General features: G+C 50.3%; 1 protein-coding gene across 1 annotated transcript in view; it reads left to right on the top strand.

Moving 5' to 3' along the window:
• NXN (nucleoredoxin) overlaps positions 1-26,674 on the top strand; it is a gene marked incomplete at its 5' end in the record, with an annotated part of 150,212 nt that overhangs the window by 113,375 nt on the left and 10,163 nt on the right. The window contains 4 exons of the mRNA XM_080826215.1: positions 10,548-10,665; positions 12,244-12,377; positions 12,833-12,933; positions 14,762-14,868. Of these exons, the coding sequence (XP_080682341.1) occupies positions 10,548-10,665; positions 12,244-12,377; positions 12,833-12,933; positions 14,762-14,868 (460 nt within the window). The remainder of the gene's footprint in view (positions 1-10,547; positions 10,666-12,243; positions 12,378-12,832; positions 12,934-14,761; positions 14,869-26,674) is intronic.

Genomic DNA, 26,674 nt, shown 5'->3' with positions numbered 1-26,674 from the left:
CCGAGCGCTTGCCGGCCCCACTGCTTCCCACCTCGATGCAATAAAGCTGGGGGGCTGCCAGAATGCAGTGATCCCCTGGGAGAAAGGATTAAGGAGTAGCGGTTGGTTTGTGCCCAAGACCATGTGTGGCCCTTCATCCTGGGAACAGGCCGTGCATTTGACAGCGCGCTGGAGTCACAGGGTAAGGCAGAGGCTGGCTTGCTGTGGACAGGTGCGGCGTGTGCTGGAGGGCTGGCCGCTGCTGAGGAGAGACACTTGGATAACGAGATAAAAGGAAGCACTGTACCATTCCGGCACCTCTCCAACCAGGGGCAGAGCGATTTCTGTTGTAAAAGAATTCATGCAGAGCGAGGTGAGGCTCGCAAGAACTTAAGTCCACACAGCACCAGTGAGCGACCGGCATTCCCTCACTCCGTCAGGCTGTCTCCTGGCCCGGTTCCCCTACCTGTGGGTGCCCCAAATGCTACAAGGCCGGAGAATTCGTTTCCTCCGCCCCTTCCGCCAGAATGGGAGCCGGCAGCTGACCTGGACACTAATAAACAGGAGTTGGGGGGGTCACCACATTTTTCTCCCACCGCATCCCCTGAGATGGAGCAAGCCCGCCTCCTGCACCATGTCTTCCTTCCTCCTGGCAGTTGCCGTGATCTGCCCTGGGCCTGGACAAAAGTAGTCATGGTTCCGTCTCTCCCCCCTTCCCCCCTTTTAAGATTATTTATTTATTTATTTATTTGTCAGAGAGAGAGAGAGAGAGCGAGCGAGCGTGTGCGCAAGCAGGACCAGGGGGACCAGCAGGCAGAGGGGGAAGCAGGCTCCCTGCTGGGCAAGGAGCCCCATGTGGGGCTTGATCCCAGGATCCCAGGATCATGACCTGAGTCAAAGGCAGACGCTTAACCGGCTGAGCCACCCAGACGTCCTGTGGTTCCATCTTCTTCTTTTTTTTTTTTTTAATTGTGGTAAAACAGATAACAGATAAAAGGTAACATCTGTCAACGTAATCCTTTTCGACTGGTAAACTGTAAGATTCCTGAAGGCAGACCCAGTATTTCACCCCCGTCGTTTCTGTCTTGCAGAACTTTGATTCATGCTGGGAGGCAATGAGAGCCAATATTGGATTCCATAGCCCAGCTCGGTCAGCGATCCGTTGGTTAGAAAACTTACCGTTCTGATGTTTAGAGTAATGAAGGATCAATTTTTTAATGTCGCTCCAACCCAGTCTTGTCTTTTGTGTTTAATACAGCCTGGAGTGGCAGAGATGATCCCAGGAGGAGGGTGTGTGGTGTGTGTAAGGCCTGATACCTGTGCCTGCGGGAAGCAGGTGGACGTGTTCTTTCCTGAACCTCACACTCTGAGACCTGTGGGGCATGGACCCTCTTTCCGAAGGAGCTATGGTGAAGGGAGCATTGATCATCGGCTCCAGCTTCATGAGTGCAAATCCTCGAGGAGGCCTTTGGTTTCTCATCCTCGCCTGGCCCGTCCTCCCGCTTTTTTCCCTTGGTCTCACCTGCGGGGCGGTTCTCTGTGTTGGCTTTAGGCAAAGGAGAGGTAGGAGGATGAGGAGGGTGTAGGGGTTCAAGGCCCCATCAGAGAAAGGGAGAAGAGTTCTAATTCCACCAGCACTTGTTTTGAACAATTTGTTCTTCAATTTAAAAAGCCTTCTGGGCCCCCAACTGTCCCAGGGCACTGGGAAGAGTCTTAGACGTCAGGGGGCCCTTAGGTAGTGGTTAGCTAGGCATCTTGTCTGGCTGGCCCCTCCACAGTGTGCCCTCCCTTCCAGTCCTTCATCCCACTCGGTCACCCATCATTCATTGAACACATAACATGTGTCCGGGCGTGAACTTGGCCAGCCAACAGCTGTACCAGGCTAAAATTTCAGTCACAGGACAGATCATGCTGGAATCATGCCTTAGGAGCAAGGTTTCATCTTACCTCTGGGACAGGGTCCTGCTGGAGCATTGAGAGTGATCCTGAGATGACAGTAGTGACAACAGCAACAATAATAGTAATTGATAGTAATCACAGCAGCTAACTAACCCTCTAGTACCCCATCCGTACCGGCTCTGTCTAAGCACTTCATGGAACATAATCTAAATCTTCACAACATCTAGCCAAGGGTAGAGGTATTGTTATCCCCATTTTTTTTTTAAGATTTTATTTATTTATTTGTCAGAGAGAGAGAGAGAGAGCGCACACAAGCAGGCAGAGTGGCAGGGAGAGGCAGAGAGAGAAGCAGGCTCCCTGCTGAGCAAGGAGCCCAATGTGGGGCTCCATCCCAGGACCCTGGGATCATGACCCGAGCTGAAGGCAGAGGCTTAACCCACTGAGCCACCCAGGCGACCCTGTTATCCCCAGTTTGCAGATGAGAAAACCGAGAGAGAAGTGAGATAGCTTGTCTGAGGTCACCAACCAGCAGGTGGCCAGAGCAGAATTAGATCTGGGCCAGCCTGGGCTCCAGAGCCTCTGCTAAGTAACCTGCAGCCTTATGGACCACCTCCAGATTGTGTGTGGAGGGCTTCTTTTCTCTCCGACCATATAGATAATGAACTTCAGTAGTGTTCAGTTAGGAAGGGTGGGGACGCTTTTAAGGTTTTGTGGTCAGCACTTGGTGGAAGGGCAGGGGGAAGCCTTGCCTAAGAAGGCTCTCCGACCTTGCCAGGGAGCTCGCTGATGAATCTTACATCTGTGTTAGCTTTGGGCTTGATCCCATAGATTTGCAGCAGCTGTTGAGAAGTAAAAACTTGGACCCCCAGTCAAGTGCAAGGCCCAGACCTCGGAACGAGAGGCAGATTCTGAGTCACCCTCCAGAGTTGGGGCTTCTCGGAAATCGCCAGGTTGCGCTTCCCTGTGGCATCTGTGGGTGCTGACAAATCCCTCCCCGTGTGTCAGAGGCACTCGGCTTTCAAGCGAGTTTTTTTTGCATTTTGCAGTTTGCCGGTTCCCAGCCCTGTCCCTTTTGATATTTGCTTCATTGTTTCATGGGTCACTGGAGAAGCGTTCCTGGCCGGCATTCCTAGGATGATAGCTCCAACCACAGCCTCGGCTTTGCTAACCAGAACCAGCCGCCAGCCGAGGAACGGCAACTTTCAAGAAACTCAATAGCCCATTTTGTCATCCTTGTTGATGTCTGCCAAGCTGAGCTAATACTGTCTCCTCTGCCTCTTTTTTCCCATCTCGTCTTTGTTGCCTTGCTTCTGAATCCGGCAGACTAGTTCTGAGCCCTTAGATCTCTGAGCTCAGAGGGTTTGCTGCGACCTCTTCTGCCCACGTCACCTGGCCTCTGGGCAGCTCTGAAAGGAGGTGGCACAGCCATTCCGACTGTCGTCGAAGTGTACTCGAGGTGGACGTTTGGACAGAAGGTCACCTGAGACAGAGCAGGCACTGGATGTGAACATCATTCGCTTGTCTCCAGCTGCAGCTGTGCCAGCCAGGGAGGCCCTGTCCACGTGCTGAGGTTGCCAGGAGCCTTTTCTCTCCGGTGTCTGGTTCAAAGGCTACGGGGATGGGGGTGGGGCAGAGCCAGCCTGCGGTCCTCCCTCCTCCCCAGCACCTCTGCCCCAGGCACACTGCACTTGACCCCGCGGTCACCTGCCACAAGGTGAGGAGGCCAAGCCGAGAGTCCCATCTGAACCACACATGTCACACGTGTCACACTTGTCACACGTGTCACACGTGTTGGAGTTCTGAGGAGCGAGAAGAGCAGAGTCCACGGAGTCTACTCAAAACAATTTCCAGATGCCCCTTGAAAATCTGGAAGTCCAAAACGGAAGTGACAGGCAGAGAAGGAAGGGGGTGGGGGGAAGCCAACAGACCTCGTAAACCTGGCCTCAAAATAGGTATATGTTTTGCAGAAGGTGCTCATGGCAAAAATACCACCACCACAGAAGGAAATCCCATTTTCTGGGGAGTTCTATATACAGCCTACTAACTATGCAGTTGATTGATTAATCTTACAACAGAGCTGACAGGAAAATGGTTTGTTTTTTTTTTTTTAAGAGGAAGCTGACAAGACAAGGGGGCAATAAGCATAAATTGGATGCAGGTACTAGTGACGTGTCCCATGTGTACCGTGCTTTGGTTTTCACAGCATCTCCTCCCGTATCACCTCACCCAAGTTCCAAATTCGTCCCAGCATGTGGGTATTACTGCTCCAGGCAAGCAGGCGTGACCCGCCTGAGCTCCAGGACCGAGTCTCCTACTGATGCCCACTGAGAGGTCAAGGCCGGCAGGTGAACCGGGCCTGCTGGCACCCATGTTCATTCTGCACTGCTGGATTTCCTCCCAAGAAGGAGGAGCTCTAAGAGAGTGAGAAGGCTCCGACTCTGGTTCCCATCTCTGATGAAATGCTCTAATATCACACCAGGGAGGAAGAGGAACTCCTTTCTTGGGGATCCTTAAAACTAAGTGCAGTCAGGGGTGCCTGGGTGGCTCAGTCGGGTAAGCGACTGCCTTTGGCTCAGGTCATGATCCTGGAGTCTTGGGATCGAGTTCTGCATCAGGCTCCCAGCTCAGCAGAGCGTCTCCTTCTCCCTCTAAGACATCAGGGGGCCCTGTCTCATGCTCTCTCTCTCTCTCAATAAATATATGAATCTTTAAAACAAAGAAACAAACAGGGTGCAGTCGGCGCTCAGTCCTGGGTGGTTCTGATCTTTAGCATCGTAAAGGCAGAGGATGAATTGGAGGCCGCGGGCAGTAGTCGGTTCCGACAGAGTTCAGGAGCGTAGCGGCAGCGTGGGACCAGGATATAACCTCCCACTCTTCACTGTTACATCATCTCAGAGTTTAGGCAAATGCTGATTTTTATTAGAGGGAGTTTTACGGATGGGGCAATATTGTAGCTCCCTCGGTTGAATCAAGGTCAAGCCATGCCCTACGAGGAACTCCCAAGACGGGGGAGGTCATCATCTGGGGTCCATAGGCCACTTGGGATCAGACAGGTTGACCGGCAGCCCTCAGGGAATTCACAAGATCTGTGAAATGACACACAGACTTTTTTTGTGAATGTGCATTTTTCTCCGGGGAAAGGATCTGTAGCTTTTATCCTCCGAAGTATCCACGACACCAAAATGGTTATGAAACCTGCTTTAAGAGGCCTCTTTGAAAACCGTTAGTGGACTTGAGATGTCACACACACTTGAAAAGACACAGGGGTGAATCTTGGGATCATTTCTTCAAGCTCTGGCATTTCTCCTTTCCAGTCAGCATAAGAGAATCATCAAAGAGGACCTCTGTGACTTTCCTAACATAAGGTTCACTTTCTGACTGAGGTATCAAAATGGACATCCTTAGAAAGATCATTCCCATGCCTTCTGCACCGACTCAGAGCAGGGCAGCCGTGATGCTGCAGCCCAAAAAGGACGGGCCTGTGCAGTCTGCGCATCACCTGTGAATGCCGGAAGTTCCTCAGTAAATCGTTCTATAAAATTATACCATGATGTATTAGTCTACAGAAGGATGGACTTTGCAGTGTCAGAGATGAGTCTAAAAGCATCATTACTTGGGGTGCCTGGGTGGCTCAGTGGTTTAAAGCCTCTGCCTTCGGCTCGGGTCATGATCCCAGGGTCCTGGGATTGAGCCCCGCATCGGGCTCTCTGCTCAGTGGTGAGCCTGCTTCTTCCTCTCTCTCTGCCTGCCTCTCTGCCTACTTGTGATCTCTGTCTGTCAAATGAATAAATAAAATCTTAAAAAAAAATATAAAAGCATCATTACTTTCCACCGAACCAGTGGGCCTTTATTTGGGAACAAAAGATCCAACAACTGTGGATAAAACATAAGCCAAGACCTCCTGTCTCCCCTGAGCCCCTATGAGAAAGAAAGGGGGGAAATACCCAGTAAGGAGGGAGTGAACGGGAGGGTTAGGGGGATTCTGGAGAGGTTTCTTACCTTTCCAAGAAGGATACTGAGAGAAAAGAATGATTTCGGATGATTAAGGGTGGGACGGAGGAACGGTATTCTAGTCCCTCTGCCTACAGGAGGGACCCAGAACAAATTGTTCTTTTTATCTGTGCGGGGTGGGGAGACAGCATCTTTGTTCTTAGAGTCTTAAAAAGTATTGTACTAATGCCCGTAGGGTATCCCGCGGCAGGCCAGCCAGCCTGCAGGTCCCCCTTTTATTATGTCAACTGGGGAATGGTCCTGACTCACATTGGGTGAGCTCAGCGTCTAGGCGCTAGGTTGCCTGGGTACCAGAAGCCACCTGTCCTTTAAAAATACCTAGCCAGGGGGCACTTGGGTGGCTCAGTGGGTTAAAGCCTCTGCCTTCGGCTCAGGTCATGATCCCGGGGTCCTGGGATTGAGCCCCACATCGGGCTCTCTGCTCGGCGGGGAGCCTGCTTCCCTTCCTCTCTCTCTCTGCCTGCCTCTCTGCCTACTTGTGACTGCTTCCTTTCCTCTCTCTCTCTCTGCGTGCCTCTTTGCCTACTTGTGATCTCTATCAAATAAATAAATAAAATCTTTAAAAATAAAAAAAAAATACCTAGCCAGGAGCCAATATATGCTTACATTTCAAGTGCAATGTGTGTTCCTCTATTCCAATCACAACGAATCTTCCATTTTTATATTTCAGGCTCACAGGCTGCAACTTACTTTAGGGAACAGTCGGGCTGCCCCTAAAGAAGGTCTGTAGCCAGATGCTCTTTGTTTGTGGGAGCTCCAAGGCCTAGGAAAGATGGTAGCTGGGATCCCTTAATAATATGTGTGACCAGGGAAGATTTCTTCTAGGAAGCCAAGGATGGTTTAACCTTGCAGTTAAAGGCTACTAATGAAATACATTGCAACAGATCAAAAGAATAACCGTGTGGTCTCCTGGGTGGCTCAGTCGGTTAAGCGTCTGCCTTTGACTCAGGTCATGATCCCAGGGTCCTTGGATCTGGTCGTATGTTGGGCTTCCTGCTCAGCGGGGAGCCTGCTTCTCCCTCTCCCTGCCATTCCCCCTGCTTGTGTTCTCACTCTCTATCAAATAAATAAATAAAGTGTTGGAAAAAAAAAAAAGGAATAACCATAAAGTAACCATCCATTCCTGATCAAAAAGTTTGGTCAAAAAGTTATGGGAGGCTATTTTTTTTTTATTGTGGTGAAATAGACATGACATGAAATTTACCATCGTAACCATGTTTAAGTGTACAGTTCAATAGTGTTATATAGATTCACATTAATGTGTAGCCTGCAGCACCATCCATCCCTGTAACTCTTTTGATCTTGTAAAACTGAAATTCTAGGGGCGCTGGGGTGGCTCAGTAGGGTGAGTGCTCGACTCTTGGTTTTGGTTCAGGTCGTGATCTTAGGGTCGTGAGATCCAGCTTATAGTCCCTCACGTGCACGTTCTCTCTCTCTCAAAGAAGTGAATCAGTTTTTAAAAGAGAAACACTGAAACTGTACACCCATTAATGCCGCATTTCTTCTGTCTCCACCATCCACCAGCCCCTGGCAACCACCATTATAATTTCTGTCTTTACGACTTGGACTACTCTAGGTACCTCATGGAAATGGAATCACACAGTGTTTGTCTTTTTGTGACTGGCTTCTTTCACTTAGCGTGGTGTCCAGAAGGTTCATTCATGTTATAGCATGTGTCGGAATTCCCTTCCTTTTACAGCTGAATAATAATCGTGTAAAGAATATCTCACACCAAGGGCTGAAATTACATATGATAGAAAAAGATCTATCCATTACGATCAGGTAGAAGTTAGAGATGCTTGCTACTTACTGTTCTGTTCTGGAAATTCCGGCCAATCTAGTTCTATAAGAAAAGGAAATAAATGGTATAAAGGTTGAAAAAAGAAGCTAAAGTTAACCTTTATATACAAATAGCATGGCTTTCTATGCAGGCTCCAATGTGCTTTGAAGTAAGAGTATACTATACATTCAAAAGTTAGCTGTTAGGTGTCTTTCTATTTGTGATCTCGATCCCACCTTCTGGCCTACTCACCAGCTTTGTTCTTGGATTTTTCCTTCTTGTCAATTTTTTCCTGATCTGGATTATTCCCAACAGCATATGTTAAAGTATCTCCCATCTATAAAATACCCACCCCCTGACCTCATCTTTAAAATATCCTCTCTCTGACCTCATCCTGTGTTTTTCCAGCTACAGTCCTGTGCTCTGCTCCCTTTACAGCAAAATTCTTAAGGAAAGTCGTCTGTAGTCACCACCTTAGCCTCTTATCTGCCATTTTCTTTTTCCCTGTACAAACTTTCCTCTAATTATTGTCCTCTGCTAGGTGTCTTGGCAAGCAGACTCGAGTCTGTCTGGTGCCCCTCCCACTCCAGGTGTGTGTCCTGGACAGAGCAGCACCCAGTCCCTCCCTCTTCCATTCCCTGTCTTTCATCCTTGCATCACTGACTTCTTGACCGGTCAAGGTCGTGAATGACCTTGGTTGCCATATCCGCTGGTCAGTTCTCTGTCCTCATCATACTCAATGTCTCAGCAGCATTTGACACAGGAGTCTAATCTCTCCACCCCAAAACATTTCTACCACCTGCCTTTTGGGACACCAGAGTCTTTCTGTTTTCCTCCTCTGTCACTTGTCACTCCTTCTCAGTCTTTTGTGGGTGGCCCCTGTATCTGCCTGGGAGTGCCTTTCCATCTGCAGCCGTGTCCTATCCTTGGAGAACCTCATGCAGGCCCGTGACCCCAGAGAGCATACAGGCAGTGATGATTTCCGATTTATATCCCACTCTGTCTCCTATCAGGGGTTTGTGCTCAAATGCCATTTCTTCAAAGATGCCTTCCCTGATCCCTCTCTAAAGTAGGTACCGCTGCCCCCCTCGGCATGCCTTTGCTCTTACCCTGCTCTTTTTTCTTTTAGTCAAGCATCTGAAATTATTGTTCTAGTCTTGTTTGTTGCGTGTCTCTCGCTCTAGAATGGAAGCTCTGTGAAGGCAATGACTTCATCTGCCTTGTTCTTTCTTGCATCTTTTGTGCGGAGTTAAGGAAGGAAGTTAGTGCTAAGTTAGTAAGTGCCAGTTAGTATCTGTTGAGTGCATTTTAGCACTCACCAGTCGCAAAAAGATATGGGGAAGAAAGAGTGTGCTTACAATAATGAGACATGAAATGCCTAAAAATCAATGAGTAAAAGTAAGCAACAAAAACAAGGCTTCATTTCTTCCTGTCAAATAAAAACAAAACAAAACAAAACAAAAACAACAACAACAAAAAAATAACACTGGTGAGAATACTGAGGAATGGGCTCTCTCGTTGACCGCTGGTGGAAATGTAAAGCTGTCCCAGCTTTCATTAGTGGTGAGTCATGGCTGATTTTTATCTTAACTTTTATGGTTTGCTACATTTCTCATTTTTTCCAATCATTACTTTTCTGTCCCAGTAATTACTTTTTAAACCAGAGAAGTCACTTCATCTTCCTCCCTGCCCCCTTTCAAGCTTATTAACCTGGCTGGATCCTCGCACTAGTGAACTTACAGAACTAAGCCCAGCAACGGGATGGTCTTGTTCTGTCATTGAACTTCTTCTTCTAAAACTGTAGACGCTGCAGCCTCTATCAGGTTTCTCTGGAATGATGCAGCTCTGGGCAGTGCAAACTATGTGCAGAGTCGCTCTTGCTCGAAGGGCTGGTTCGGAAGCCCACTGCGAAGGCGGGGCCCAGCCAGTTGGAGGTGGGGTCCCACAGCCTTTCCTGCCAAGACTCAGGTCTCCACAGACAGGGGAAGCCCTCACACTTCTCGGTACATACTCCACCCGACTCCCTCGCTGCTCAGGATTGAATTGAAAACAGTAATCTGCTCTGTGCAGCTGGACTTCTGGTGCCTGCTTCCCTTGGACACATCCGTGCCCCATTCTGCCAATGCCCAGGCGGCCGGCCCCCCTGCCTGGGCCCCTGGCCCCCGGAAGGGAGGCAGCAGCTGAATCACCAGTGGGCCATTCTTCCGTTTCCCCTGGTTTCTTTCTTCTCTGGAGCCACCTTGGTAGTTGGACATTTTGTGTAATTATGTCGCTCTCTGGGCTTGGCAGTCAAGTTCCAGAGCGCCCAGTGGCCCACCTGAATGGTGTTCACCCCGATGGCTGGGAGCACAGAAAGGGAGCCGGCCCCCACTCAGCTCCCTGTCCTGGGCTGTTGGCACAGCCATCCTCAAGAGCCTGCCAGTAGACTGTGGGTTGTTTTAAGTGGCACCGAGAACTGAAGGCTGGGGCTGGCTCAGGATGCTGCTTCCCCTGTGTTTGTGGGTGAGCGGCACACACGGCCACTGCCGGTGCTCCGGGAGCGGGCCAGACTCTGGCTACTTAGTCTTCAGTTGAATACCCTTGTCCCCTCTCCTTTGTGGCTCAGGGGGCACAGCAGAGCCAGGGAAGCAGGGGAGCACCTGCCTGCTCAGAGGGTTGAAAGGCACCGACAAAAAGCCTCCCTTCCTGCCTGGGTGGGACTCAGACGCCCCTGCCCTGCCCCGGAGCGCCAGGGCCCGTGGGCCCGCAGCTTCACTTGTTGGTTGATCTGTGCTTCGGTGTGTTCCGGTTCGTTCACCGCTCGGGCCCAAAGCGCAGAAAGGATGCTGCAATTCGTGCGGCTTGGACTTAACCACCTGTTTCACTGTTCTTCTTACAGCTTAAACTTTGGAACAAATACCGCATTTCCAACATTCCCTCACTAATATTCCTAGACGCCACCACCGGGAAGGTCGTGTGCAGGAATGGGCTGCTGGTGATCCGCGATGACCCAGAAGGTAGGACCTTGACGTGGCCATCCGGGACTCCCCGTTCCGTCCCCCTACCCTGAATTCGCCCCCAGTGGCAGAGAACATGCAGATGAAATGTCTATGAGCGAGTTTATTGGGCGAGAGCGTTTGGCCATGAGGAAGTTACAGTATTCTCCAGGTCACGGTTAAGATTTTTAAAGAGATCAGAATGTCCCTGCTGGGGGCTTCAATTCATGGGCCAAAGGAGATGGAATCGGAAAAGGGAAGTTCGGTTTTGAGGGCTGAGTGAGAAGCCATGAGAGCCCGGAGACGGACTTCGGTGCTGTGTCCATAGTAACTGTCACCTTAACAATTAGAGGCGGACTCGAAGGTTGTGAGCTTTTTGTCTCTTTAAACTGTCACCATCGCAAAGTCACAGTCTCTGTGTCGCTCTCCTGGCCCCAGAGGTGACTGACCTAATTTTTTGGTGCTGCCCAAGTCCCGCAGCCTTGGCCTTGCTGACTGGCCAGGTGGGCGGCCGAGAGCTTATCACCGTCCCGCTCACCGGCTGTCTGAGCTCTGGTTCTTTCCCTGCTGCACTGGAGTCCTCAAGTGTTGTGAGGTCTTCCCTCCCTCACTTCCCGATCAGGGGATTCAACCCTGGTCACGGATTCTCCCCGGAAAAATTTCACCTGCTTCAAAGAACAGCCCTCAGTTAAAACCCAGGCCTGGTAGAACCCAGTCTTCATTTTCTCAGATCACACACACACACACACACACACACACACACACACTCTCTCTCTACTCTGAGCTGGTTAAAAATGCAGAGTTCCCAGCCCCACCTCCAGAGATGTTGGGGTCCCTTTGTTTCGGGGTGGGCTTGGCCACTTGCATTTTTAACCAGTCTGTGCTTCTCCCATCCCCCCCACCCGAGGCGATTTCTGAGGCAGTGGTCCGCAGACCACCCCGTGAGAAAACACTGTTCTGTTGCTCTTCCTGCCTGGGGCTTATGTGTCATCAGAATGTAGAACATCTGGGTTGAGTGAGTTTTACTCTTTCTTTTGACTGGATTTAATTCTCACTGGGTTCCCCGGGCCCCAGCCCAGACCAACCGCATCAGAATCTCTGGGGGTGGGCCCCAGGAGCATCGTATTTTAAAATTCCCCGCCTGATTCTAAAACGCTGTCAGAGTTCGGAGCTGCTGAGGTTCCAGAGCTGGACTTGAGGAAACTCCACAAGGCAGTGATTCCCCAGCCTGGCCCAGAATCAGACTTACCTGGGGAGTCTCTTTGGCTTTGTTTTGGACATACCTCTTCAGCCTTAGCCCCAGATCCCAAGACTCGGAGCGTGACCCAGGCTTCTGTAACTTTCCAACCCCCCACCCCGCCCAATAGACGGGCCCTGTGATCACCCGGGTTCAGGAACCACTGTCTCAGAGGTAGGTAGGGCTCTGCCACGAATGGATTCCACCTGTGTCCCTGTGTTTTAGCCCCAGAGTCTATGCTTGTGTTAACAAGTACTTTTTGATGGTAACGCTGTCAGGCCGTGCCTCTCCAGGGTCTCTTGGGCCAGAGGCGGTAAGGAAGAATCTTAACAACGTTCTCACCATCTGTTGCCTGTTTTCAGGTTTGGAATTCCCTTGGGGACCTAAACCCTTCAGGGAAGTCATTGCAGGGCCCTTGCTTAGAAATAATGGACAGTCCCTGGAGAGCAGCAGCCTGGAGGGGTCTCACGTGGGAGTCTATTTCTCCGCACACTGGGTGAGTGTTCAGTCCAGACGGAAGGGAGCAGTGATGTTGCCACCAGGGCCCATCGTGGTGGGCTCTTGGAGGTGTTACTGCTCGGGCAGGTCTCCCCAGTGTTCTTACTTCCTCCTGGACCTGATGCATTCTTGGCACGTTACGGGCGCTTATTATTATGAATGATGATGGCAGCAAGAAGATGACTCTTTTGACTGGTTTGAAAGTGTAGTCTTCCTGACCCTTTCCGATGAGGCTTCCAGCAGTCTCCTCAGGGGTTTGTTTGAACTGCCGCCCCCTGGCGTGCCCCGTGTGCATGGGAGGCGCCCGTGTTTGTTTCTGTCCCTTGAATAAGCTGGGTTTTGCTCTCCCAGTCCTACTTGATTCCTGCTTACCCGGTCTCTCTTGGCAAGTGGCTGGGAAATGGGAAGGCCAGACCCAGCGTCAGGCTGCAGGATCCCCCTTTCCTCTTGCAGTGCCCACCCTGCCGAAGCCTCACCCGGGTCCTGGTGGAATCCTACCGGAAGATCAAGGAGGCAGGCCAGAAATTTGAGATCATCTTTGTTAGTGCGGACAGGTAACGTGAGCTGGGGCGAGAGGCCATGTGGTTCCCTTTTCCAGAGGTGGTTAACACGCGTTTCTCTGGCCTTACCATCTCACCTCCCAAGGGTAGAGTGTGGAGATGGAGGTTGGGGAAGGCTTATGTGGGATGATTGGCAAACAGAGAGATACATTTCAGATTTCCTCGCACAACTGTCTGAAGGGGAGCCGAGAAAAACCTGTCCTTGCTGTAAATATTGGGGCCTGTCCACTTCCAGCCTGGGTTATTAGAGATCAGGATGTGATTTTCTGATTTGTTCAGCGTTTTGGATCACGATGAAATTTGACACCTGTCTGGGATGGCTGTGCCATAATTTCCCCTCACTCTGGCCACGTGCTTGGCCTTGGGGCTGTCCTAAAGACAATAAGGGTGAAGTCTACTCCTGGAGCATGTCAGGTCCTTTTCACTGCAACTTCCTCTGCTTCAGGCCCTCTTGTTGGTTTTACTCATCAGCGAAGCTCCTTCATCACAAAACCCCAGCTCCCATTCAAACCGAGCCACCAGGTGCTCCTGCTTCTTAAGTCCCTGTTCACAGAACATTCTCCGGGTTGCCAGCACACCGAGAGCCTTCTGTCTCTCTCTCTCTTTTTTTTTTTTTAAAGATTTTATTTATTGGGGCACCTGGGTGGCTCATTGGGTTAAAGCCTCTGCCTTCAGCTCAGGTCATGATCTCAGGGTCCTGGGATCGAGCCCCGCATCGGGCTCTCTGCTCAGCGTGGAGCCTGCTTCTGTTTCCTCCTCTCTGCCTGCCTCCCTGCCTACTTGTGATCTTTGTCTGTCAAATAAATAAATAAAATCTTAAAAAAAAAAAAGATACCATTACTCCATTCCTCAACAAACTTGCAATTTATATGTGCAGTAGTCTCCCTTAAAAAAAAAAAGATTTTATTTATTTATTTGACAGAGACAGAGATCACAAGTAGGCAGAGAGGCAGGCAGAGAGAGAGGGGGGAAGCAGGCTCCCCGCTGAGCAGAGAGTCTGATGCGGGCCTCTATCCCTCGACCCTGAGATCATGACCCAAGTCGAAGGCAGTGGCCCAACCCTCTGAGCCACCCAGGCGCCCCCCTTCTTTCTCTTTGAAGTCTGCACTGTGCCGTGCTCCATCCCCAGATCCCCATCTCTGCATGGAACTGGGGATTAGATTTGAAGGCATAACCCATGGAAAAGTCACTTTTTTAAAGCTTAAAAAAAAAAAAAACTTTATTGAAGTATCACTTACGTACTCAATGACTGTTGGCCAGTGTTTGTACCCCTGTAATCAGTATAGACATTTCCATCATCACAAGGTGTCTTCTCAGTCCGCACCCTCAAACCCCAGCCCCGGGGAGCCCCTCATCTTCTTCCTATCACTGTGGTTAGATCTGTCGTTCCTTGAGTTTTTTTATACTTGGAATCCCAGGCTTCCGCTTGGTTAAGAGTGTGCTTATACACTGTCATACAGACAGACTAGAAGTGTCATGGGAGCGCAGTGTCCATGGACACCTAGGCTGCTTATAAAAGTGCCACCTGTCTCTGCTGACAAATGAGAAGTTGGGCCAGAGTTCAACTGCTAGGACCCAGGGAGTGGCTGCTTGCAATGGCCTACTCCACATCTGCCTGTTGTGTGGAGGCTGTTGCTTCTCCGTGTACACCAGAGTGGGTAGAATAGTCCGTCACCCCCCCACCCCGTAATCTGGTGTCTGAGGAGCACAATAGGGGCACCAAACCTGCAGAGCCCCGGCCGTAGCTTGGTAGAAGGTGGGGAGGACCTTGCAGTGGTGCTTTTGGGGATAACAGAGCCTTGCTTCCATGTGTGCTCTGTAGGTCCGAGGACTCATTCAAACAGTACTTCAGTGAGATGCCCTGGCTCGCTGTCCCCTACACCGATGAGGCCCGGCGGTCACGCCTCAACCGGCTGTACGGAATCCAAGGTAGGCCTTCCTGACTCCATGGGGCTCCCCGAACACTTGCTGGACTGGCTCAGCACACCTTTGGCTTTTCTTTTAGAGGGAAAAGGACATCTTTATTTCCATAACTGTTCCTGTTCCTGGCTGTCTTAAAAATTACATGCTGTGAGTTCTGTGGTGTGTAAATTATACCCCATTAAAGCCATTGTTTTTTGTTTTTGTTTTTGTTTTTTGAAGTACTTGTCCAGGCAGAACAGCCCCTTCTCAGCGCCTGACCTTGTTCTCTCTGATGCAGTTGGGCTGTGGAGCCCGCAATCCCAAATGACGTGGGCAGAACCCTATCCTAAGGGTACCTGCCAGACAGACCTAGGAATGGTCTTTGTTTGGTTCAATCAGTGAGACTCTGAGTCTCTGTTTCCTCATCGCTCATTATCGTGATCTGAGCCTCAGTTTCCTTATCCACAAAGTGGGCCTGATAAATCCCTGCCACAAGGAGTCTCTGGGAGCATTCCTAGGGTAAGGGATCTAGAGCATTTCCTCGTTCCTGAGGCACAGTAGTGAGGGCTGAGTGGCTGGGACTTGAAGGTGAGAAAACTCATTTCCTGAGAGTGTTGAAAACTAGGACTTAAAGTACTAATCGTGTGTTTTCTGGGAATAACGGTTATTAAGTGAGGCAAACTGTGTTGTTATTCTCTATTACGTGAATACCTTCTTCCCAGCCTTCACCTGGCTGGCTTTTCTCTTGATAAAGCACTTAACTGACCTATTAAGAATTAAATGCATTCTTCTATGTCAATTATATCTCAATTTTTAAAAAAGGATTAAACTCATTTCCTTGGTAGGCATAGTACCAGGTCCCAGTTAGCCCTAGGCAGACACAGCTAATATTTGAGTTCTCAGTGCTTCTTGTGTTATAGGGAGTAGGAGGGGGGAAGAAAAAAGGCAAATCAAAATTTAGCCACAAATTCCACTGCTTAGAGGGGACTCATAAGGTTCTTTGAGCTTTTTCTTTACCATTTAGAGAAAGCATATGGCTTTGTTTGGAGCTAAGCTTTAAAAAAAATGAACAGTTAATTTTAAGTCAGTGCTTCTCCATTCCAAACGCACGTAAGAGCCCTCTAGGGAGCTTGTGAAAAGGCAGATTCAGATTCCCTGGGTCTGGCTATGAGTGGGGCTGAGCTCCTGTCTCTCTAGCAAGCCCCCAAGTGACACTGATGCGGGTGGCCCAGGGACCACACTTTGGGTATTGATAAGCTAGGTCTTATTGAAGCTAACCCTTCAGGATTGTGGAGGCTCATGCCTCCTTTTGAAAAAATGAAATCAGTTCCCTTCCCAAACAAAAGCTTAGTGATAGATAGGAAATGTTTACTGGTCCAGAAGGAAGGGTACCGGGTTGAGTAACTAAAAGAAGATATCACAGGCTTATTTCCTTCTCGCACTCTGTTTGCACAGAGACTTAAATCATGCGGGCCTTGGTGTAGGAGCAGCATCTGTTGAGAGGAGTATCAGGAATGACCTTTGGCTGGTGGTACTGAACAGAGGGTTAAATTGCCCCTTTGTGAGGATAAGTGAAACTTCAGGTCTCTGAATTCTTTCATTCATTCATTCGTCAAGTTATTTACTGAGAGCTGGCTAGAGGAGGTCTGTTGAGAGCTGACTAGAGGAGGTCTATTCTTCCGGCCCTGGGAGACACAGTCTTGAATAAAAACAGACCCCATCCCTACCCCCAGGGTGCTTACAGTCCTAGACGGGAGGCTCATACCCCATCAGTCAATTGTACAAATAAATGTAAGTGTGATTGTGAGTGGTCTGAAGGACGGTGTCCCCGGTGCCAGCGGGGCCTGTAACAGGGAATCCGGATTGCTGGGAAGGTAAGAATGTTGTGTTCAAATGGAGATCTGGAAACCGTAGGAGTTTTAAATGTAAAATGGAGAGAAAGAATGTTATCAGCAGAAGACACAGAGGCCCTGCCGGTGTAGGGCTACTGGGAAAGAGAGCCAGGGCAAGGGTCCTCTGCAATCAGACGATGACAGGGAAAGGACAGGGCTGGAGGGTTTTGAATGTTTTCCTTGGTCCCCTTTGTTCACTTAAAGAACACACCTTGGTCCTAGGATTCAGATCTTCACCCCAGAGGTAACTCTGTGTGTCGCTTAAAGGAGATGTGACAGCCTTACTTTTTTTCCTAAGATTTTATTTATCTATTTGTCAGAGAGAGAGAGAGAGTGAGCACAAGTAGGAGGAGAAGCAGCAGGCAGAAGAAGACGCAGACTCCCTAGTGAGCAAGGCCCCCCTTTGCAGGGCTCGATCCCAGGACCCTGGGACCATGACCTGAGCCAAAGGCAGACGCGTAACCCACTGAGCCACCCAGGCATCCCGTCACAATCTTACTGTAACTGCATAGTGGGAAAGGGGTGCAGTCAGCCAGTGTGAATGTCCCTCAGCCTCAGTCCCTGGGTTGTGACTAGACATTCTTGGAGGGGCTCCAGGTGAGACCTACTGGTAGGCTGGGTAGTTCCAGATCTTTCCTTAGTGATACCTAGATTTTGCTGCCCTTCAGTGCCCATGTTTACATGCAGCTGTGCCCTGCTTCTTCTGAGGACCATAGATTTCTCATCTTGGTCCTTGCAGCAATACAGAGACATTCCTGAGTTTTCTCTATTCTCTACTCCCCGTATACACCAGCAGGCGTCTTTGATGTGTGTCTTCCTCTGACTCCCCAACAAAGGCCCTTCAGTCATGTTCTGGCTTCTCCTGCCTCCTCTCTTCCAGCTTCTGTACATGTCTGTGTGCATGCATGTATTCACACACAAATGTGCACAAAACGTGACTCTGCGACATGCTTGGGTCGTGGAGCATACCCTCACAGATGACTGCGGAAGCGTCTTAGAGGTACCTACCAAGAAGAATGTCAACTCTCCTACCTCTACCAGGCCTGGGGCATTGTTTCCTGTTTCTTATATTATTCCACTTTCACTGATACCACCTCTCTTGTCTAGGCCACCAACAACTCAGTCTTGTCTCTACCTTCCACTGAGTGACCTTGAACTAGTTCCTTATCCTCTCAGTAAAATTGAGAGGCTTCAGCATTGGGCCTTAATAAATATTTAACAGATTAATTGAAGGAAAGGGGGTTAATTTCCTTTTACAATAGAAAAGATAACTTTCAGATGTCAAAAAGCTTAAAGGCAACCAACAATATTAATAACATGTATGGCAAATCATCAATACCTTTCATAGAAAAAGAGATCTCCGTAGAAAAAGAGAATTGGGCACTTGGGTGGCTCAGTTGGTTAAGTCTCTGCCTTTGGCTCTGGTCATGAACCCAGGAGCCCTGCATCAAGCTCCCTGCTCACCGGGAAGTCTGCTTCTCCCTCTCCCTCTGCTTCTCCCCCTGCCTGTGCGCGCATGCTCACTCACTCACTCTCTCTCTGTCAAATGAATAAATAAAAGCTTTAAAAAAGAAAGAGAATTTAGTAAAAACTATGTATAGGATACGAGGCAGACAGTTCCTCCAGGGCATTGGTATGATAGGATCATATCATTTTCATATGACGTGAGAAACATTCAGCATAATTTACTTCCATGATTTACAGATGAAAACACTGAATTTGTATCTATCTCATTTGCACAGAACTCCCAGCACCCCCACCCCCCATCCCCACTAAAAGAGAATCCCTCGTGTAGGGAAGAGAGCAGACTGCTAGTAGAAATGTAAATCAGGACAACCTTTCAGTAGAGCAATTGGCAATATACATCAAAGGCCTTTAAAAATCTACAAAACCTTTAATTTAGAAATCCCACTTGTAGGAATTTATGCTCGGGAAATTATCCTATAGTGCCCAACAGAAGCTGAACTTCTCTTGAACAAGTGGTGGATTTTTGTTTTTAGTTTTTTTCTTTCATCTTTTGTGTATGTTGAATTTCATTATGGACCACGTTTTTTTCCCCTTTAACCCCTAGAAAACCCAGAGCTGAATTTGTAACCACCTTTAGCAACTTTGCAAAACTCACCTTTTTTGTTGCATGCCCTTGACCCTATTAGCTTCATTTACTCTTCCTGTTTTCCCTTCAGGAGGATATGTTCATCTGTTTTAATGGCTTATATCACATACTTTCTAAGCAACCTCCAATCCTTTTTGGAAGAAAGGCAGAATAGGTTTAAATACATGGGAATCTATTTCTTGAACTCCTGCTAACCACCAAGCCTATGCACTGAGCTCCGTGGGAAATAGGAAACCAGAAGAGTAGCCTGGTGCTGCCCTTGAGTGGACAGGAGGAGACTTACATTGGGGGATAATCTCAAGAGCAGAGTATGATGATGTCTTGAGGAACTAGAAAGTGTTGGTCCAGTAAGTGCCATTTTGTATGAGGGCTTAGAAGACTGCCACTTGCCCCGGCCACCACAAGGCCACTCCATGCAGAGGCACATTCTTTCCCAGCCTGTGCCATCAATGAGCGGAATCTTTCCTCCCTGAGGTAGAGCCCTTTCCTGGATGGGGGCGGTCGGGGGTGGGACACAGGTGTTCCTGGCGGTCAGTGCTAAGGCTATGGAATCATTTGAAACTAACAATTACCAAAAGATGGTCTATATCATGCATAGTTTCTTTGAGGGTGGCAGTCTGTGCCCTCTCTCTGCTCCGTGAGATGCCTCTGGGGACCCTGGGGGAGTGGGCCAAGGGTTGGTATGGAACAGCGGTCTCAGAAGGAGAGATCACAAGCTGCATGGTTCAAGGGCGCCCTGCAAACTGTTGGGCAGGGCACAGAAGAATTAAATGGATCACGTTCTGCCTGTCTTTGGCCAGCGGAGAAGGGAACGCTCAGATTCCACAGCTGCCAACCTATAAATATTACAGACGTAGGAGCCGCGGTTGTTAGGTGTGGCGCCGGGCAGCCGGAAAGTGGCTGTCCATGACCGAGGTGGAGGAGAATGGGGACTTCTCGGAGACACGTTGATCTGGCACCAACTCTTAAGGCCCTGGCGGTGTGGGGATGAGAAGCACGCATGTGGTCGCAACTGCAAGGGGCTCTCGGTTGAGGACCAGCAAGCTGACCTGGAGGGGCGCTGTGTACAGGCAAGCAGCGGGCAGCTAGCCATGTGAAAGAATGAGATTCAGGCTGATCCCAGCTCCCGCCAGCGGGAGTCCTCTGCCTCAGGCTGGCCTGCTGCTGCTCATTGGTTGACTCCCTGGTATACAACCCCCTCTGCCCTCTGTGCTAGTCTCTCTTCAGAGCGGACCTGTCCCCTCTCCAAGCCCCTACCCCTGCTTTCTCACTCTCAGGTGTATAGTCTCCCTGGCACAGTGTTTGTGCTGACTGCTTCCTTGATCACTGACCTCTTGGGCGAAGCCCTAGGACCCATTCCTGAGGGCGTCCTGGCAGGCATTGTCTGCTGACCTTGATCCGTCTGCCTCTGGCCCCATCAAGCCAGACATGCACTAAGGCACAGTGACATGAGAGTGTGGAAAGAAGCACAGGATCCTTCTCAAGGCAGCACCTAATGACGGGCCGCGTGGCGGAATAATCTGAATTCAGATGAGACTCTGGCTTGGAGCTGTTGAACCAGGAAGGCTTCCTAGAAGAGGTGGCTCTGGAGCAGAGCCTTTCAGAGTGGACAGAATTTAGATAGAGAATGGCGAGGGCAAAGGTCAGACTAGGATGCCTGTAGTGTACCGTAGGGCAGAGTGGGCAGTAAGTCAATGACACCACCTCCTAGCGAGCCTCGAGCACCATTCTGCATGTCTCCTTGATCTTGACCCTTTGCACTTTGGAGCCTTTTGAAAGTTTTGATTAAAGTGGTGATCAGTGCCGGGGCGCCTGGGTGGCTCAGTGGGTTAGGCCTCTGCCTTCGGCTCAGGTCATGATCTTAGGGTCCTGGGATCGAGCCCCGCATCAGGCTCTCTGCTCGGCAGGGAGCCTGCTTCCTCCTCTCTCTCTGCCTGTCTCTCTGCCTACTTGTGACCTCTCTCTGCCAAATAAATAAAAATCCTTTAAAAAAAAAAAAAAAAGTGGTGATCAGTGCCATAGTGACAATCTAGACTGGAAGAGAAATCCCAGAGGCAGATCGTCCACTGGTACTTCTGATGGACACAGTGAGCACCCACTGTGACTCGGCCTCACACTGGGATTCGTGATGGGCCTACCTGTGGGGAGAGGGACAAGTGGCCCATGTGGCTGCTGCAGCCCAGAGCCCATCCCTCTGCGTCTTCCTCCCTCCAGCCTCACAGGGTCACTTACGATCTTCTGCTTCATGGCATTGTTGGGGGGGCGGGGTTCCGCATGCATCAGGGGTCTGGTTTCTGTTGGAAGTGCCTGTTGTTGGTAAGTTCTTGTGCAGCAGTCTGTACTGATCTTACCAGCCAGCTGCAAGTACAAGTTCCTTGCAAGTACAGACACTCCTCGGGGACGGCACAGGTTCGGTTCTAGACCCTATGCTAAAGCGATACCTCGGTAACAGATTAATTTGGGGGTTGCTGTGGGATATTGTAGTCATCCAGGGCCAAGATGGCGGTGCTCGGGGAGGGAGAATGGCAGTGGGGGTGGCAAGACCCGGTGGGTTCTTGACAGAATTTGAAGATAGAGTCTTAGAGTTTGCTGACAGATTTGATGTGGGGTGTGAGAGTGAGGGAGAGTCAGAGACGGCTCCATGGCTTCCTGCCCAAGCAGCCGGAAGGAGGCAGCCCCTGTCAGCAGAGTTGGGGGAGCTGTGTGCCCTGGGCGTGGGGCATGTGGCCAGCAGCTGTATGGAATTCAGTTGAACGGTAGCTTAATTCTGACTATGCTGCGTTTGAGATGCCCATTAGACACTCAGCTGGTGGTGTGGATTCAGCAGTCTGGTACTGGGAGGGAGATGGGCCTTGAGGTAGAAATCTGGCATTTTCCAGTTGTCCCATAGTTCTAGATCAAGCCTAGCATGGGCTGAGGTCTCTCGGGAATGACTGGGGATGTTGGCAATCCACTGACCTCCCTATTCTCCTCTCGCTTCATTTGCTTTTGTTTTCAGATGCTTGGGACTACCCCTAAAATCCTTTTCCCTTCTCCCTCTCCTTCTGCATCACCCGTCTCCTGTTTCCTGCCCCTCTGTTTCTTGGGTTTCTCCTGCATCTCCTTCACAGAGGCTTGGCGCTCTAATACACCTGGAATGCCAGCATTCCTCCGCACCAGGTTTTCCTGCTTCATCCCAGCATGTTGGATGCACCAGCATAACCCTGGGAACCTTTCAGAAGATTGACTCCACTAGTGGGATTCATCCCCTGCCTAGAAGCAAGCCCTCATGGCTGTGGCCTGGCTTCCAAGACTCTCTGGAGTCTGGTCTCAAATACCTTTGCAGCCCCATTTCTTACTGCTCCCCTGTGTACACCCCCCCCACCCCCCAGCCCTGCCATCTCTCCTGGCCTGCCGCCCCAGTGCCTTCCCCCCAGCGCAGACCTTCCCTTTGCGTACTCCCATGCTCATGCGATCCCTTGCCACGTGTCCCGTTCCTGTGTGTAGCTGCAAGGGCTGACTCCTTTCTTGTGGCTTGGCTGCTGCTTTAGGACAAGGAGTGGGGACGTGTAAGTTCCAAGCCAGGAGTTCTTTTCCTTCCTATCCTCCTTCCTCTCTTTCTTGTTCACTCAGGCTTTGCTTCAGGAATCATTTCTTGGGCATCTCCTGTGTGCTCCAGCTGGGAGGAGGTGGCTGAGGGAAGCAGGAGGCGTAGTGAGGTGCCCCGGGCCTGGCACCCGAGCCGCAGAAAGTCTCTTCCCAACTCGCTGAGGTTGCGTGGGTCCAGCATCCGGGCTCCTTGCCCTCCACCTAGGATGGTTTTCACCTTTGGAGCCCTTGTAGTTCATGTCCGTGGTGTGGTATCATCTCTTGAGTCTTGGAAGCAGGGATCTCCTTGCCAGGTGTACCATCTCTTGGTTGGATTTTGCTTGTTTGTGTCTGAGGATATTTAAATGCCTCCAGTCCAGCTCTGATACCTATGACCTTGATGGAATTGTCGATTCCTCTCTACTCATCATAGCATCATGGAACTCTGAAAATTATTTTTGATTGAATCCTGAGTATTTTCTGAGCTTTGTTTGACTCTCTGGTTACAGCTCCAAAGTCATTCAACAGATGTGTTTATATGTATGACTGTATATTCTGGGCTCTTTTTACTTTTTCAGTAATCTCTCCCCCTAACGTGGGCCTTGGACTCACAACCCTGAGATCAAGAGTTGCATGCGGGGCACCTGAGTGGCTCAGTTGGTTAAGCATCTGACTCTTGATTTCAGCTCAGGGTGTGATCTCAGGGTTATGAGATCAAGCCCCACATCAGGCTCTGCCTTCAGTACGGTCTGCTTGCAGGTCTCTCTCTCCCTCTGCTTACTCGTTCTCTGTCTCGCTCTCTCTCCTTCTAATAAATAAAATAAAAAATTTTTATTTAAAAAGAGTTGTACCCTCCACCAACTGAGCCAGCCAGGTGCCCCTACTCACAACACTTTTTTTTTCCTTCTTTTTTCTTTTTTTAATATTTATTTATTTGAGAAAGAGAGAGAGAGGGGCAGAGAGAGAAGCAGGCTTCCTGCTGAGCAGAGAACCTGGCATAGGGCTCCATCCCAGGACCCTGAGATCATGGCCTGGGGCGAAGGCAAGACACTTAACCAGCTAAGCCACCCAGGCGCCCCTACAACACCTCTGACACCAAATGTGTGTGGGGTTTTCCCTCCACACTCACCTCCTAGATTCTCTGACACCACCTGGTTGTCCTACAAGTCAGCTGAATTCTGGCACTATCTACTTGGGCTTAGTGTCTGATCCCACAGATCTAGCGCTCAGTCCCACCAGAACCCCCACACTTCAGACATTAATCATAAGTCTAGGCCTCACATGCTTCTGACCAACCAGCCATAAATCAGGGGTGCCCATGACCCCCTCCTTGGGTTTGGTACTTTGCTAAAATGGCCCATAGAACTCAGGAAAGCAGTTGATTTATTCTCATCAGTTTATTGTAAAGGCTACAAGCCAGAAAGAGTCAGAGGGAACTGGTGCCTGGGGTGTGTGGGAAGGGGCACAGAGCCCCCACGTCCTCTGGGCACACTACCCTCCCAGCATCTCCACCAACCCAACCCAAAGCTCTCTGCCCCCACCAGTTAGGGATCTTTATGGAGATTCCATTACAAAGATAGGATTGATTCAATCCCTGCCCATTGTGGATTAGCTCAGCCTCCAGTCCTTCTCTCCCCTCCTCCGGGGGCAGAGGTCAGGGGGCCCGGCTGGAAGTTCCAACTTTCCATTCAGGCTTTTCTGGCTACCAAATTCCACCTTCTGAAGATTTTTAGGGATCCCCAGCCACTGGTCACCTCACTAACATGCAAAGACACCATCATGCCAGATTCCAAGGGTCTTAGAAGCTCTTGTGTCGGGATCTGAGATCAAATGTTGTAGGACCAAATATTATAACAGGAGGTCCCTCTCACCTCTTCCTCCCAGGAAATTACAAGGGTTTGGGGAGCTCAGTGCCAGGAACTGGGGATAAAGACCAATTGTGTAAAAAAAAAAAAAGACCAATTGTGTGTTTCTTACTATATTACAATATCACCGTGTACACACGTGGGGTACGTACGTGGGGTCAGTAGAGGGTTCTTACTGTTTTGAGGATCCAGTCTTCAGCAAATCCTGCAGGGCTGTCTGGGAGAGCTCACGCTCCCTGACTGACTCCCTCTGTGTCCCGGGGTCTGTGTCTCCTCCTGAAGCCGTCTGATGAAGAGCAGCACCCAGGATGTTCCCCTGCCCAACCCCGAGCTGAGCCACCTCCACCTGGCCCGTGCTTTACAGGGACCAGGCTCCCTGATCTGATGGTCACTTTGCGTATTGAGGCACATGAGCACAGAGCTTCCCTCTGTGATCCCGACAAGCTCCAATGAAAATGAGTAATGTGCCAAGAACTGGGGATCCCCTGATCATCCTGGAAGCTGGACCCAGAGCTTGGCTGGGTTCCGAGCACCACCCAGCAACCCGAAGGACGCCTTGCATAAGATGCCTTGTTGAGCTGCCTGTGCAGCTGGCCGTGGCAGTGTACGGATCTTGAGGACTTTACCAGACCTGTGACTGGCCTTGATGAACTTGCGCCTGGCCTGCCCAAGCCGAAAGTCCTGTTCCTGCCGCCGCTGCTGCTGCTGCTGCCACTGCTGGCGGTGGGTCCCTGCTCCCTCTGGAGCTCTGGACTGAGCCCAGGCAGTGTTAACCAGCAACTTCACCAGGGCACCTGGGCTCACCGAGGCCCTGGCGTTCCTTTGTCCCACGGGAGTGGCCCTTTTACTCTGAGTCCCAGGCCTCCCTACTGCCCCAGCTTCATGCAGCCTGGGGAGTTTGCAGCCCTATGAGCTGTTTAAAAATGCCTTTCTAAGAAAAGGGTTTAGACACACTTGGCAAAAGGCAAATCCCATTAGTAATTGTCTAATCCTGGCTGTCAGAGAACACCGTATTCTTTGCAAGGAGGCTTAGTGCCCCTTCTCTCCTGGGTTGGGGGCCCTAGCGTTTTGTTCCTCCTCTCCCCTCTGCTGGCCCCGACCTTTGGGGAGGGCAGACAGCCTAAGGGCTGTGTAGGGGACAGAGGGACAGATGCAGGCCCCACCTCCAGGAGAACAGCCCTGGAGTGGGATGGTGCTTCCAGCCTTGGGGGGTGGAGTGGTGGGGGGGGGGCAGCAGTGGGAGGACCCTGGGCAGCAAGATTGCCTTCCCTGGCTTCTCTGTCACCCCCTTTCCCTTCTCCTCCTCTTCCTTTTCCCGCCATCCTCTTGATTCTGCCATCCTCCTCCCTCTTTCCCGCCCCCATCAAAAAATGAATTTGAGGCAGAACCTATTGATTTTGTACAGAAACAACCCATCTGGAGATCATGTTTTTCCAGTGTTTTTTCAGTGTTTCTTTCAGTGGAGGGTGAGGAGGGGCTAGTGCCAGTGTGTTTCATAGCCCGATCTCAGTGTTTAGAGGGCTGGCCCCGCAGCTCTGGGTGAGGGCGGGCTGGGCACTGCCTCGGTGTCCCATTCTGGGTGTCTCATTTACTTTGGAGAACATAAAAAATAAAAAATAAGGAAGGACAAAGAGTAAGAACAAGCACCCATGTGGCCACCACCTAGAAGTGACCGTTTTGCTTCAGGTGTTGAAAATCTAAACAAATGGGTGCGTGAACACAGACAAAGGGGAGCCTCCCGTGCCGCCCCACAGCGCTGGGCTCCCTCCCCAGGGGAAGTGCTACCGTACATTTCATGTGTATCTTCGTAATTGGTTTTCATATTTTTACTGCCTATGTATGAATCCATGAATAATAAATAGCCGCGCCGGGTGTGTTTTTTAGAAGCAAACTTAAGTGCTGACATGCTGTAATACCAGTTTGTAACTTGCTTTTCTCACTAAACGTTCCATGTTCAAGACTTCTTGTTGCTGATACCTGGTTAATTTCTCTGCAGTGCCGAAAAGGGTTTTACCATGGGAGGGACCGCAGTTTACGTAGCCTTTCCACTGTTGATGGACATTCCGTTGGATCTGGTTTCTCTGTCTCACAAGAATGGGACCATAAATGTCTTTGTGCCTCCCGTCACAGGACAAGCCAAGTGGCTTGCGGGCTTGCAGGCCAAGTTCAAGTTGGCCAGAGCCATCCCTGCACCCTGCCTTGCGATTCTCCCGAGTTTCACCACCCAGACCAGCTGCCCTCTCCCTCCCTGGGCTCTCCAGGCAGGGGCTGGTTTGGGGGAGTCAGCGGGAGTGCAGACAGAGCTGCTGAAGGAAACTGGCAAGCCATGTGGCCAAGGCGTGGTCTGTGTATGTCGTCCTTGCCTGACTGCCCTCCAGTTCTTTGGTTTTTATTTT

The sequence above is a fragment of the Martes martes genome, assembly GCF_963455335.1.
Source record: "Martes martes genome assembly, chromosome: 16".
NCBI lineage: Eukaryota > Metazoa > Chordata > Mammalia > Carnivora > Mustelidae > Martes > Martes martes.
This window is presented reverse-complemented; position numbering and strand designations above follow the sequence as displayed.